General features: G+C 48.4%; 1 protein-coding gene across 4 annotated transcripts; it reads right to left on the bottom strand.

Annotated features, from left to right (window-relative positions):
- Nucleotides 1–769: 769 nt before the first annotated feature.
- Nucleotides 770–11,692, bottom strand: arpp21 (cAMP-regulated phosphoprotein, 21). 4 transcript variants are annotated; one of them, XM_061760311.1, is made up of 20 exons: nucleotides 11,541–11,692; nucleotides 8,646–8,756; nucleotides 8,445–8,562; nucleotides 7,713–7,736; nucleotides 7,563–7,631; nucleotides 7,395–7,491; nucleotides 6,677–6,824; nucleotides 6,274–6,411; nucleotides 6,076–6,175; nucleotides 5,224–5,319; nucleotides 5,102–5,142; nucleotides 4,962–5,021; nucleotides 4,034–4,227; nucleotides 2,892–3,014; nucleotides 2,700–2,812; nucleotides 2,560–2,628; nucleotides 2,187–2,354; nucleotides 1,485–1,563; nucleotides 1,236–1,312; nucleotides 770–1,161 (listed from the first exon to the last, which is right to left on the bottom strand). In XM_061760311.1, the coding sequence occupies exons 3-20, from the start codon at nucleotides 8,553–8,555 to the stop codon at nucleotides 1,057–1,059; spliced, it is 1,812 nt and encodes a 603-aa protein (XP_061616295.1). In that variant the 5' UTR covers nucleotides 8,556–8,562; nucleotides 8,646–8,756; nucleotides 11,541–11,692; the 3' UTR covers nucleotides 770–1,056. The 4 variants fall into 4 exon arrangements, with proteins under 4 accessions (XP_061616295.1, XP_061616291.1, XP_061616292.1 ...); XM_061760307.1 differs by lacking the exon at nucleotides 8,646–8,756 and having other exon boundaries at nucleotides 11,541–11,664; XM_061760308.1 differs by lacking the exon at nucleotides 8,646–8,756 and having other exon boundaries at nucleotides 5,102–5,139; nucleotides 11,541–11,664.
- Between the last annotated feature and the right edge of the window lie 3,236 nt (nucleotides 11,693–14,928).

Raw genomic sequence — 14,928 nt, 5'->3', positions numbered from 1 at the left:
CTTTTATAACATTCTATTAAAAAGACCTTTCTAAGGCATGTTTTTTTTTTTACGCTTTAATAGGGCCTATTTATGAAATGATGAAATTTTTTTCATGTTGGGGACTTTATATTCATTCATTCATCTTCCGTTCCGCTTCTCCTCACGCGGTTCGCGGGCCCGCTGGCGCCCATCTCAGCTGACTCCGGGCGAGAGGCGGGGTCCACCCCGAACCGGTCGCCAGCCAATCGCAGGGCACATAGAAACAATAACTGTTCGCACTCACATTCACATCTACGGACAATTTAGAGTCTTCAATCAACCTAGCGCGCACGTTTTGGGGATGCGGGAGGAAACCGGAGCGCCCGGAGAAAAGCCGCGCAGGCGGGGTCGGGGATCGAACCCCGGTCCTCACAACTGTGAGGCAGACGTGCCAACCAGTCGGTCACCGTGATTTATTTTTTGGGTCATAAATATGGCCCATTTATGGCATGATTATCTCACGTTCAAAAATAGCCAATTAATGGCATAATAAATTCCCAAATAGAAAGCCTTTTTATGGCATCATTTATACACTACGATGACATTTTAGTGCTTGACTCGAGCACCGGGCGCCCCCTACTGCCCGGAAATGGAGGTGACAGTCTATGGGCAGTAGGGGGCGCTGATGACTCAAAGTGCAAATAATGAAGCTTCAGAAAAGATTTTTTTGAGACAATTTGAAATATGATTGCGTGTCATGCGAGTGCACTTGCTGTGGTGGCGCTCAAGAACGCCCAAGACACCGACGTGCATCCATAAAACGCGATCTCGCCACGTGCGTTTATTGAATATATTCACAGTTTTCACACAGTGCATTTTTGGGCGTCAATCAATCACAATATAGTCATATCAATATAAAACTCCATTTTGTGTGTATAGTATAAATTATGCATTCAATACAGCAGCTTTGTGTTGAATATATAGAAATGTCTAGATGTACAAAGAAGCTTTGGTACAGTGCGTTAACGTGAGAGCGCTTTGTGTGAACATGCCTTAAATCCGTGCGCGTGCGCATGTGTGTGTGTGAGATCGGTGTTATGCGGTCCAGGTGGGCCCGCAGTGGGGGGGCGGCGCCGGGGCCACCACGCAGCAGTATCCCGCCTCGCCGACTTTACTGGGTTGGTAGACGGTCACTGCACCCTGTGAAAAAAAACAACAACCGTTTTTGTTTATGATTCATTTGTAATAGTGTGATGTTTTTTTTGGTCGTTTACCTGAAGCACGCTACAGTGGTGCGGCGTCACGGTCGCGTACGACTGCTGCTGCGGGACGCCCGCCACGGGGGCATAACCTGGCACCGATACGGGAAAAACGTCAAGACGGGACGTTTTGCTCCGGTGCGGACGAGTGTAAGCGGCAGGAAAAGAGACCGGTTCACTGTGAGACCCTCAAGACTTCATCTCTGACAGTGTAACGGCCCCCTCCCCTTCCGCCGAGCTCTGGCGTCGTGGCTCCGCGCTTACCTGCGGCGCAGCCGGGGGAGGCGGCCTTCGCCGACTGTTGCGCTGAGGTAGGATACTGGCTGTAGTAGAAGGAAGGCACCTGAAAAACACACCGCGCGACTCCGATGAAGAGGCTCGCCATTTATTGGGGCCTTGGCTTGAACTCTTTTTTTTTTTTTTTTTTTCAACAAAATACAGAAAATAATAGCGAATCTAGTACTATATAGACCTTACATTACTTTTATGTATACTCAGAACACATTTTTAAAATATTTGATTAATAATACAATGTATTCAATTTTAAACAATTAGGATTTTTGATTAGTTAAAATATAATATTTTAATTTTAAATAATGGATTAACTATACAAAGTACTGATTTTTAAACAATTATAATTTTTTTATTCCTGATTTTGTTGAAAATATATAGTTTATTTTTTTGCAAAATGTAACTGATTTAGAATTTTTGAATGTATTTTTTTTTTAATTGTTGATTATTGATTTTTTAAAGGATACAATTATTTTTTTTAAATCTCCAATTGTTAACTATTAAAAGAAAAAATATATACATTTGATTTTTTAATTTTATTTTGTACAGCTTGATAATCAAAATGTTGAAATGTTCAGTCAATTTCGTAATGTAATTAATTTATAGTCGTTATTGTAAAAATCCAATGACGTTCTTTTAAGAATGCGTTACTTGTGTGTATGTCTCGTTTCCTACCTGCGGTGAGGGCTGGCAGTAGCCGTGGGGGTTCGGAGCTTGCTGTGGGGCGGCAGGGGGCGGAGCTGCGAACCCGAAGCCTTGCGCGGCGGGGTAAAGGGGCGTGGCTTCCCCCGCCGATTGACAGCTGACGGCCACGTGGGCGAACTGCTGCGACAGGTCTTCAACCTGTGGAACGATGCAAACGTGAACAGGAAGCGAAGGTTAACACGCTAACCGCTTCCTTCTGGCACACTGACGTTACAGATAGATGGGGAAATTCTGTTAACATTAGCAGCTAACAGGAATTTAGCGTTAGCGCACGAACAGGAAGTGAACATTGCCGCGCTCGCTTCCTGTTAGCGTGCGAACATTAACGGGCCGGAATACGTACAGCGGCGAAGGGCTGCGAGGGAGCCACGGGCAACATCTGCGGGGCCGTGTACACGACGGACGAGTACACCTGGCACACAGACGTGCGCGTCAATCATCTCGCACTTTTTATAGCCACTGTTATGCGTGTGCGTGTCTCACCTGCTGCGGCGGCTGCTGTGCCGGCGCTGCCTGCGGCTGGCTCCTGATTGGCTGCTGAGCGCAAGGCGGGTTGTACACCACGGGACTCCCATCGGGGTTCAGGAAAGGCTGTCCTGAAACATCGACGGCCATTTTGGGCTTCAAATGACTGCTGTTGCGCGCTACTAGCGTGACGTGTGCGTGTGTAGCGACCGGTGTGCGGGTTGACCAGGATGCTTCCCGGCGGGATGCCGTTGTCCAGGACGTAGGCGGGGTGGGGGGCGGGCTCGGCCGTGGCGGCGGGCTCGCAGGGCAGCCTGAAGAGGGAGACGGAGCCTGGTGGAGGGAAAGGAAAGGTCGACTTGACTTTTGTCCTCATTAGGGTGAGGTGGAGGCATTAGCCTTGACGCCAAGTTCGAGTCTTCACTTAACCAAAACGCACGTTTGGTAGGAGAAGCCAAGGCAACCCGGACTGGTTGGGATAAGCCTACTTTGAAACCCTAACCCCGTTTGAAACCCTAACCCCATTTTAAAACCCTAACCCCATTTGAAACCCTACTTTGAAACCTTAACCCTGTTTTAAAACCCTACGTTGAAACCCTACTTTGAAACCCTAACCCCACTTTAAACCCTCCTTTGAAACCATAACCGTTTTGAAACCCTAACCCTCTTGAAACCCTACTTTAAAACCCGACTTTGAAACCATAACCATCTTTTGAAACCCTAACCCTACTTTGAAACCATAATCCTGTTTTGAAACCCTAACCCTGTTTTGAAACCCTAACCCCATTTGAAACCTTAATCCTGTTTTAAAACCCTACTTTGAAACCCTAATCCCACTTTAAACCCTCCTTTGAAACCATAACCGTTTTGAAACCCTAACCCTCTTGAAACCCTACTTTAAAACCCGACTTTGAAACCATAACCATGTTTTGAAACCCTAACCCTACTTTGAAACCGTAATCCTGTTTTGAAACCCTAACCCTGTTTTGAAACCCTAACCCTACTTTGAAACCGTAATCCTGTTTTGAAACCCTAACCCCGTTTTGAAACCCTACTTTGAAACCGTAATCCTATTTTGAAACCCTAACCCCGTTTGAAACCCTAGTCCCGTTTTGAAACCCTACTTGGAAATGTCTAGTAAAAATGAAATACGAGAAGCCGAAAGCAACAATAAATGAACACCACCAAAATGTGTTTCTGTCGTTTTTTGAGGGTGCGAAGACAAGTGTCGGCGTGAAAACGTGCAGCTGCACTTTTTGCCCTTAATGAGACGGCGGCAGATGTGATTAGCATGCAGCGCTCGCGACAAGTCGGAGGTGTCGACGGTGTGAAAACTTCGCGCGCACTCGCACCTGCTGCGCCGCGGGGTTCCCGGCCGGGATTGGCGGCGCGGGGGGGGCGGGGCTCGGCGCTCCGCCGGTACGTGGACGAATCCGAGTCGGTGCTGCTCCACGGCCGGGGCTCGTTGCCGTAGCGACAGTCGGTGTCGGTGCTGCTGTGCCGACTGCCGCCCGTCCAGCTGGAGCCCGAGCTGTCGCGGCTCCCCCTTTGGAAAACAAGATGGACGCCGTTGGCGCGGGAGGGATGCGAGGCTCACAATGTAAAGAAATTAACGGGCATTATAAAGCGTCTTTACTGGACATACCGCCTACTTTAAGAGGCGGGGCCTAGCCAGTGACGTCGGGAGCGCCGACACCAGCGCCTTGGGACTTTTTTATTTGTGCGTTTGACTGATGACAAATTGTTTAATGTTTAAAAAACTTTTCTCAGAGATGAAATGCAAATAAATGTACTCAAGTGAAATCAACTGAACTGGATTTTCAAAAATGTGTTGAGACTGTATGCATAGCTACGAGCTGCATTGTAATATGTGTGGTTGAAATGTTATTGTATTTCTTGTTTTATGTCTGATATTGGATTTTATGGACAGCACCTTTTGTTATCGCTGCACGCCAGAGCACCGGGTGGCGCTGTAGCGTGCACTGCGGTTTCAACCCATCACAAACCGAGTATTTGGTTTTTTTCTGGTGGAAAATTCACAATACCACCACCATCAATCAAGAAAAAGACAAACGTTTTGTAAGCAAGAAGTGACTGAGTGCAGTTTGTGAATGTTCAGTGGCCTTCAACACAATTTGACGTGCGCCACCAGGGAGTCGAGACATTGTCAAATAAAAGTATGTTTTGTAAAATAACGGCGCGGTGGCGTGAGCGTGTCCTTAATTGCCGACCGTCGAGCGCGTGTTGGCTCGATGCAAATGAAGATGATGAATGCGCTACCTGAAGAGCTGCCTTCTCCTCTGGGTCTCGGCGTACGGGTTGCACTCCTCGGCGGCGGACCTGCGCGCACGCACGTTAATGAGCCGTTGTCGCTGGATTGAGGTTGAACGAGGACACGGAGGCAAGGCGGGGGAGGTTACCTGCTCTCAACATGGCCGCCCTCCTGTGTGCAGACAGGCTGCTTGAAAAAACAAAAGCAAAACAAAAAGAAGACACGTTCAAGATTGTTTTGTTTTGTTTTTGAGTTAGCCGGGCAGCTCACCTCCTGGCTGAAGATCTTCTCGCGCACTCTTTGGTACTCTTCCTCTCGCTCCTCCACAGACTTGTTTTGTTTGTCGCGCGAGGTGTAGCGTCGCGTCTGAGGTGAAAATAAACGTTTAGACGTTCAGAGGAGCGATTGCCAACACTGCTGCGGGAAATGATCCAATTTCACTTCCCCCGCCGTATCGCGGTTCATTGTTACCGCCCCCACGAAATCGCTGATTTTCAAGCATGGGTTTTTACAGTTTACAAGAAAGTCGGAATTTAGACTCGTGCGCCTTCAGTGTAGTACCACGTTGTGCCACAACGTGCAAGGCGGCGCCGAGCTCGAGTGGAAGACGCGCAGCGTAGTTACGAGCAAGAAGAAGAGGCAGAGCATCGTCGTCGTTCTCACGTTGCAGATCGTACACAGCAGAAATACGAAAATAATTGACACTCCTTATATTTGCCATTTAAAAAAAAATAAATACAATAACAAATGCCGTGAGGAATTGCGTTAAAATAAAAAGAAAATAAGCGGGGGTTTCCACGGGTCCCAAAAAATTCATCTGTGGAAAGTAAAATTTGCAAAATGTTGAAGCACGAATACGTGAGAATTGTTGTGTGCTGTGTTGCTGCTCCGTGCGTGTTCAAGGACAAGTTTGAAGGTTTGCAATGACATCATTGCTCATTTCCATTAGCCTGTCAATGGCGTTTTGCATTATATGTTAGCATTAAGCTAGCAGATTTTCTGAGATGAAAATATTGGGTTTGGTGGAACATTTTGGTGTTGAATTCTCTTTCATGTGTCAGTTTGACAGTAAACAAGTGGGAGTGACAAATAAACAAAATAAGTCGATTCAGCCACGCCCACCTGCTCATCCGAGCTGCTGTCGCGCTTCAAAATGGTTTTCCAGTGTTGGATCTCCGTGGCCTTGTCCTCCTGAACCTGATCCAGGAAACGTTGCTCGGGTCTGGACACGAATAACAAACATGAACGCGTTGATTGCGTAACGCAAAATGATTTGACCTCGACGATGAGGAGGAGGAGGAGGCATGCGCGCGCGTTTACATGCGCGTGCTGCTGGTGCGGTTGATGATGACCGACTTTCCCGTCTGGTCCACGTTGTGCTCCATGCCGAAGAACGCGGCCACGCGGTGCACCAGCATGCGGTGGTACGACGACATGTGCGGGAACTTCTTGAACGCGCTGCACAAACGACAAGAAGGAGAATAAAATGACGTGAAGCGGGATGGGAAAGAGCATGAAGAAAAAAAGGTAGAATCAATTCATCCATACACACAAAAAGTTGAAGGACGTTTTTTTTTGTTTGTGGCCTCGTCGGAGTGACGTTCGCCCAAAACCTAAACGAGCGTCTTCGATCTTTTACCGACTCGACAGGGCGAAGCATTTTTCCCGAACTAACGCACAAGGACGAGATCTCCTTCACACTTGCACGCGTGCGTGTGTGTACCTGTCTCCCGTGATGAAGGTGACCATGTCCTGCTCCAGTTTGAGCATCATCATGCGGTCTCTCGGGTTGCTGTTCAGCGTGTCCACGATGAAGCGATGGAGGTCCACGCCCGTCGAGTCGCGGTACGACACGCTGCTGCCGCCGCTCTCTACGCGACGCACACACGCACGTATGATGCATGTATACAGTGTACAAGGAGATACACACTTTCAAAATGCACTTAGTTCAGGGAGGGAGGGGGGGAGGGTGGAAGGAAGGATGGAAGGCATGGAAGGAAGGAAGGAATGGAAGGAAGGAAGGAAGGCATGGAAGGAGGGCAGGAATGGAAGGAAGGAAGGAATGGAAGGAAGGAAGGAAGGCATGGAAGGAGGGCAGGAATGGAAGGAAGGAAGGAATGGAAGGAAGGAAGGCATGGAAGGAGGGCAGGAATGGAAGGAAGGAAGGCATGGAAGGAGGGCAGGAATGGAAGGAAGGAAGGAAGGAAGGCATGGAAGGAGGGCAGGAATGGAAGGATGGAAGGAATTAAGGAAGGAAGGATGGCAGGAAGGAAGAGAGGAAGAAAGGATGAAGGGAGCGCAGGAAGGAAGGAAGAGAAGAAAGAAAGAGAAAGAACTTTAAGAATTACGCGTCGTTTAGTCAAGCAAAGCACATCGCTTAGAAAAACCTGCTAGCTTAATGCTAACACACAATGCAAAACACCATAGACGTGCTGGCCAACCTAGCATCTTTTGCACTTTGGAAAGCGGGCTCGTCTTCTCCACTTCCTCCTCCCGACAGGAAGCGCCGCCAATTTCGCCGCCGTCGTCCGGCGGCGTCTGGGAGAGGAACAGGAAGTGGCGATGAAGAAAAGGAAGAAGTGAGGATGACGAGGACGAGCGCGTGCTACCTGAACGTCTTCTTCCTTGGCGTATTCGTCGTCGCACACGGCCACGCTGCGCACTAGCTTGCCTTTGGCCTGCGGCGAGCGGGACGAATGAGCGAAATCCGCATCTCGGCGGCGTTCTGAGCAATTCCCGGCGAGATCGTTTTCGCTTACCTTAACTCTTTTCTGCGCCGCCGTCTGGTGACAAAGACGAGAGGCGAGAGACAGCGTTAGTCATCCCGAGCGTGCGTGGCTACGTTATTAACGCGCTGCCGCTTTTACGCTGCCCGGGAAAGACGCCATTTTCCCGCTCGTTCCGTATAAAAAGCGCAAGCGTCGGAACAAGTCGACCCGGTGTCGGCACGAGAGCCGTAAAGGAAACGGGCTAGCGTCTACGTGACGGCGAAAGACAGGGACGAGGGTCTCGTTGAACACCCACTTCTCCTGTCTTGTTGTGTCGAAAGCAATTGTCTCGTTTTATATATCGCACCAGATTCTGGGGTCATCTAATTAGCTGACTGCGTGATACCGCGGGGAAGTCAAACGCTCGCTGGGTTCCGTGTGAATAAATGCTAAATCGGACAATTGCTCTGGACGCAACAGTGCGGCAAAAAGAAGCGTCGTCCCGACTTTCCGCTAGTCCCTGCGCCTCTGATACTTTGACACACTAGCCCGCGAAAAGATAATTAGACGATGCCAGCGTACGAAATGGGACAATTGCTTTCGACGCAAGAGGGCGGGAAAAGCGACCGTCGGGCGTTAACCTCCCACACCCTTGTCCTCGTTCTGCGCCCTATTGCCTCCGAAGCGGGAAAATTACCGAGGCGCGGAAATCGTCGGTGCCTTTCGAACAGAACGGCGCCGCGATTGTGCCGGCTCTCTGCGTGAAAGCGGCTGTCGGCGCACCTGATCGCCGTCCTCGCGGGAGGGGCGGGGCGTCGCCGGCGGGCTGCCGGTGACGTCATACGACGTCACGTGGCGGGCGTGGTCCGTCTGGACTGCTGCTGCTGGGTCCATTGCACGTCTGCAACACACACACACGTTCTTCAAACACACACACGCGCGCACTCCGTGCGTGCGCGCGCGTGTGTGTGTGCGCGCGCCCACCTATGCTGAGTGTAGAGGCTCGCAGGTGAATGATGAGGTCATATATCCCATGATCCCACGGGGCGGCCACCAGAAACGCAATTATCCTCCTCGGAACAAAAATCAAAAAGGCTGCAAGAGAGGCGGGCAAAAGAAATACGTTATTGGTCGCTCGCGCGCGCACGCGCACCCGTACAGTGCTATCCAACAGCTGCTGCAGCATCAAGGCGATGTCATCAAGCGGCGCGCGCGCGCGCGGCGCCATCGTCTCACGTGTGGCATTTGTGTATTTACATATAATGTGCGCGCGTGCGTGAGCACGGCCCGAAGCTTTTCTTAGAAGCAGCAGCTGCGCGAGCATCATCCGATACGCGCAAGATATTCCCGGAATACCGGAGCGGCGGGAACGGTGGCGAGGGCCAAAACGCGCGCGTGCGCCTGCGCGTGCGCGAGAGGAAATGGCTCCCGCCCGTCGCATTCCCCCGCGGGGGAACGTTTTATCCCGGTAACACCTGAGACGACGGAATAATGAGCTCCGACGATGGCAGGTCCCAAAACGTGTCTGGCGGGAGATGAAAAAGAAGAAAGAGAAGAAGAAGAAGAAGAAGAAGAAGAACGTTTACTGGCACCCAGTGGCGTGCAACGGGAGGGGGCGGGCGGGCGGACGGTGCCACCCCCCCCCCCCCCCCCAAAAAAAAAAAACTGGGTTTTAGGCTGGGCACCAACATCTGCCCCCGGGAAAGCCTTGTTAAGAAGCGCCCAAAAACTTCCGGCTGCCAAGTTTGCGGAATGTCGGACTTTGCGCGAGGACCCGGGAAAAAGCCGTGCTTGCGCCGGTTTTCTCCGGGTATTCGGCAAACGTGCCGGTCCCCAGCCCGGATTCGAACCCAGAACTTCAACCTGTCAGGCAGACATGCTAAGCGCACGCACCCATTTTGATCCCTAAATTTACCGTGGCCCGCAGAGGACACTACAAAATGGCTGCCAGGGCGTAACTTTCTGGAAACGGGCACGTAAAACCGGAGAATGGCGATTTTAGGACTGCAGGGGGAAGAAAGGGGGTGGGGGTACGCAGAAGACTGCTCGGGGGGGATGGAGGAAGAGGAGGAGGAGGAGGTGTGACACCATCATTAGCACGTGATGGATGGCAGGCAGGAGGCGAGGAGCGTGCGGCGACATCATCATCATCATCATCATCCATCTGCCGCCTCACTGCCTTCCAGGAGCCACTTAAGGCCGCCCTCGCACGAGGACGCTAGAAACACGCGTTGGGTTTATTTCTATTGTGCGAGGTGGTAGTGATCATTCATAATTAGCAAGAGGGGAAAAAAAATCATTTGAGTCATACGATGGTACATTGCACACCTGCATGTAACCGACCGAGTGCATTGTACATTTTTCTGGACTGGATTATTTCTGGTCATCGTGTTGATTTCTATTGTGCAAGATGGCAGTTGTCATTATTAAGTGGCAAGAAAATCCAGTTAATTATACGATTGTACCGTACCCGAGCTCATATGCATGTGACCAAGCATGTTGCGAATTTTTGGGACTGGACTATTTCTAGTCTTTGTGTTGATTTCTATTGTGCAAGGTAGCGGATATCATTAACAACAGGCAAGAAGACGCAATTAATCGTAGCTAACACGCGTGCATGTGACCAAGCGCGTCACAGAATTTATTTTGGGACAGGATTACTTCTAATCAGTTTCATTTCTATTGGGCAAGGTGGTGGTTAGTATTAATAACTGGCGAGAAGATACAATTAATGATATAAGACCCCCTGGAGCACGAGCATGTGACTGAATGAATTATGAAATGTTTGGGTTGGATCGTTTCTAGACTTGTTGATTTCTATTGTGCAAGGGGTTGAAAAGCGTTTAGGGTTAATAACTGGCGAAGGAAGCTATCGTTTGAATCACACTCGTGTCTGAAATGTTTGCTCATATCTTGACTCCCAAAAATGGCCGTCATTACTTGAATTCCGTTGAGCAGTTGTGCCGGAGAAGTCCAAGTGCACCAATTTCGGGCAAGCATCACTCGCCAAACTCGAGCATGCTTCGAGATCGCCAGTGCGATTACGCCCTCAAATGGGCATTTTCTTTTTTTTTTTTTTTTTTTTACACCTCCGTGACAACGAGACAATGAATTTGCGCATATGAGCTTGACGTTAAACCGAAAGTAAGTGAAATGTAGGTTCCATTGTTCTGCTGGGCGCACCTGTGCAGCCACAGCAGCTTTTGGCTTTTGTGGCTGCGACAGCTGCGTCAACGCCCCCCCCCCCCCCCCAAAAAAAAGTGAGGTGGTTGGGAAATAACCTGCCCGCATCTTATCATGACCATCATTTTTTTTTTTTTTTTTAAAAGACGTTTTCGCTGCAATGAAGCCCCCCCAGGTGCCGTCACCGAGCCACATGTGGTGTCAAAGTTCTCAAAAGGGGCGTTATGCTCAACGTGCCGGTGACACACATGTAGAAGAAGAAGAAGAAGAAGAAGAAGAAGAAGAAGAAAAGCTCCGTGCACGCTCGCCGTTGTGTCGCATTACTGTTGACCCGGGACACGCTTGACGACGCCGGGGCTATTTTTACCCGCAGGCGGGGGTGGTTGGGTTGGGGGGGGCGCGCCGGTCGATGTGGGGGGGCTTCATCCGGCTGTCATACAAACTCAAAATAAATAAAACGACTCCAATAAATCAAACGATTAGTTAGGAAAAAAACGGAAACAAGATGTCAGATTTAGTTTTTTTTTTTTTTTTCCTGCGGCGGAAAAAGAACACCCGGTTAAATTCGCCAACTTCAAGCGGCAAAAACGGCCCCCGAAATCGAATAATGCTCTTCGAATGATCTCTGAAATCGACGGCGAAGGCGAGCGGGCCGTGATTTTGGTGTTTTGGTGTGTCGGGGGCGGAGGGTCTTACCGGGAGGTGGCGGCGAGCCGTAGCGGGAGTGGAGCTCCTCTCTGCGGGGCTGATGCTGTCGAGTGAAGCGCCGCGCTGCTCCTCCTCCGCTTTTGCTCCACCATCGCCGGGGTGTGTGTGTTGGGGGGGAGCGAGGGGGGCGGGGCGGGGGGGGGGGGGGGGTGCAATGAGGGCGGGAGGGGGTTAGGGCTCGGAGCCCTGACTGACAAAGCCCCCCCAACTCACCTGGCCCCTTTACCGTCAATGCACGTCAAACGCGCGCACGCCTCTGCGGTGCTGACCAGAAGTTGAAAAATGCTGAGAGATGCATTGACCAAAAGAAGACTTGAATCCATCCTAGCAATCATCCCGTGCTGCTATCGCATCAGCAAGTAGGAATGGGAACGGTTGTCGCTCAGCATTCCAGAAGAACCCAGCGTCGCTCACAAATGATGCTCGGTTATCACATCGGCGTGGATGCCTGTCGCTCAGCATTAAAACAATATGAGAACTCGAGGACCATAAATATGCGAATGGTCGTTCCTCAGCATTCACACAATATCTTTTCAAACAATGGTTGAATTTGCTCTGCCCTTTTTCACTTCTTTCACGATTAACACAAGAGAAATCATGTAACATATGTTAATGATCATATCTCAGCATTTACAAAAAAAAGAAGAAAAACATGTACACACTAGTATCCAAATCGCGTTAGCGTGAATAATCATCTCTCAGCATTTACACCATATTTTATGCATTTATAGCATCTCTCATTTGCCTCGCCTCTCTAAGCATTAACACAATAAGAAGAGAAAGAGTGGAACAATAAAGTCAATGATCGTCTCTCAGCATTCTCACAATAAGAACTATAGTAATATAAATGTAGCATTAGCATGGATGATCGTCTCGCGCAATAAGAAATGATGCGTCACGGCATCAGTGGGGATGCCTGTCCCTCAGCATCGACACGGTAAAGAATAAAAATATAGTCACACGTGAATCATCATCTTTCACCATTTACAAAATGAGACAACTTTCAGGAAATCAAAGTCGCATTACAGTACTGTGAATGATCATGTCTCAGCATTCACGCAAGGTAAGAGTCAAAATATAGTTGCAGGAATGTGAACGATTGTCTATCGCTATTTGCAAAATGTCGGAAAAGATTGCAATATGAAAGTAGCGATAGCGTGAACGATCATCTCTCAGCATTCCCGAAAGAATATTTTTCAATGAAACATTTTTTTTGTGCCGTGTGTCGGCTACTGGACTGAAATAGTACAATTTGAACATAATATGCTTGACTTTTAGTTCGCTTTTCAACTAAATTGTCGTGAATGCGCTAAAGAGACGAGATCAAAGACTACAAAGATTATTTGGGGGGCACGCGTGTGCACACACAGACACACACACACACACACACACACTCAGCTGTTGCGGTCAGTACGCCAGGCACGCGGGCACACAGGAGACTGGGAGACTGTCCGCCGATGCCAATGGTCGCCGTGCAGTGTGGTCGAGTTACATAAACAGGCGTCATTGCATTAGCTGTTAGCGAGGCAACAGCTGAGCCAGGATTTGTGAGCGTGCGTCACCTGGCCTTCTTGCGTCACTTCCCCCAGCGCGGCCTCGCTTACCGGTAACGCCGTCGAGGAAGCGCGGCTCACTTCCAGTCAATGGCCATGCTAACCGAGCAAAAGGCCAGTTAGCGTAGCGCGCATGCATCTTAAATCTAACGGGTTCCAGAAGTGCTACATTTTTTACTTTGTGGACAATGCTAGGCTAAATAAGCTAAGCTAATTTGGTTGTTGGGGAGACGCTAATATTGCTACTAAGCTAATTAGGTTGCTAGACAGGTGCTACATGTTTACCGTTTATGCTAACCTTATTAAAAGCTACAAAGATGCCAATTTTCTACCTTTTCGACAATGCTACGCTAGTTACGCTAAGCTAATTGGGTTGGTTGCATAGGCTACATTTTCAACTGTTTATGTTAAGCAACTTACATAGCTATAGATATGCTACATTTGCGCCTTGTTGCTATAGCGACGCTATAATTTCTACTGTTCATGCTAAGAAAATGAAGTTGCTATAGATGTGCTACATCTACTACCTTGTTGAGCTATAGCAACAAGGTTGCAATAGAGATGCTACATTTTGTACTCGTTGCTACTGAAATGCTAAATTTTGTACTGCTCTTGCTAATTAAGTTCCTGTGGAGATGCTACATTTGTTACTTTTTGGACAATGCTAGGCTGGCTAAACTGAGCTAATTGATATGCTATGTATATGCTACATTTTCTACTATTTATTTATGATAGACTAGCCAAACTAACTAGTTTGCTAAGATAAGCTAATCATGCGAAGCTAATTAGGTTCTTATAGGAGGTACTACCTTTTATACAATGCTAGTGTAATTAGTCGCTATAACAATGCTACAATTTCAACTCTTCAACAATGCTAGTTTTTCTGTTCATGCTAAGCTGTAAAGATAGAGTATTTTCTTTTTTGGACAAGGCTACGCAAGTTTTCCCTTTGTGAAGCTAAGCTAATTTCGCTACCGTTGTTTATGTGTTAAAACGCATTACGTGAACGCATTACAGTGTGTGCGTGTAAACATAACTAACAATAACCAGTCATCATCCATTGGGTTCCTATTACTGTGTGTGTAAAAGAGATGGAATGACACCTCAACAAGTGAGGCTCATGAATATTAATGAGTGGCTGGGGCTCATGAATATTCAGAGGGTGCCGCTTATGAATATTTAAAAGAATGATGGAGGGAACAAGTGAGTGAGTAGACAGGAGGCAGACAAATACACCCCGCCTTCTCCTCCACGTCCATTCTAGTTAGCATGACATCATCGCGATGACATCGCGATCGCGTTGTGAAAAAAAAGCAGCTAACCGCTCGCTGTGCGTTAAAACTAAAATAAGGCAAAACGACTCGCACCTTTGACAACACACTTAATCGTTACTGAGCGGCCAGTTCCGTTTCCTGTTCTATGGTTATTGTTCCACTTTCCCTTGACAAAAATCTAAGCAAACCTGGGAAGTGAGCAGGACCTCATTGAAAAAATGAGTGCGAAACTGACATATTTGCTGAGCTAGTGTCAAAATGTCGCATTTTTAGCACAACAGGCTATTTGGATTTTTGTTATTGTCTATTCCTATATTTGTTTGTATTATTTTATAGCATTTTAACAAAGAAAAAAAAAAATGAAATCATGGCAAAACATGGCTGTTAACCCTTTGGATGCGCACTGAGGTGAGTCTCGTGAGATTTGCCAAAATTTTGCCTATTTTGACCTCAGAGGTTTTTTTCTTTTGACTTCCGAGGCACTTACCCCCCCCCCCAAAAAAAATCTTTGAATCTGGAAGTTTACTGTGAAATGGTTGGAATTTGGGG

The sequence above is a fragment of the Phyllopteryx taeniolatus genome, chromosome 21 (assembly GCF_024500385.1).
Source record: "Phyllopteryx taeniolatus isolate TA_2022b chromosome 21, UOR_Ptae_1.2, whole genome shotgun sequence".
Taxonomy (NCBI): Eukaryota; Metazoa; Chordata; class Actinopteri; order Syngnathiformes; family Syngnathidae; genus Phyllopteryx; species Phyllopteryx taeniolatus.
The sequence above is the reverse complement of the archived record's forward strand: the minus strand, read 5'-3'. Positions and strand labels throughout refer to the sequence as shown.

What these genes read in the sequence shown, in the direction of transcription:
- arpp21 (XM_061760307.1), bottom strand. Translation starts at nt 11,644, where the DNA reads ATGGTGGAGCAAAAGCGGAGGAGGAGCAGCGCGGCGCTTCACTCGACA. An exon ending in AGAAGATCTTCAGCCAGGAG is followed by an intron (nt 5,143 to 5,223) that starts GTGAGCTGCCCG and finishes TGTTTTTTCAAG; the next exon opens with CAGCCTGTCTGCACACAGGA. An exon ending in AGGAGAAGGCAGCTCTTCAG is followed by an intron (nt 4,228 to 4,961) that starts GTAGCGCATTCA and finishes TGTTTTCCAAAG; the next exon opens with GGGGAGCCGCGACAGCTCGG.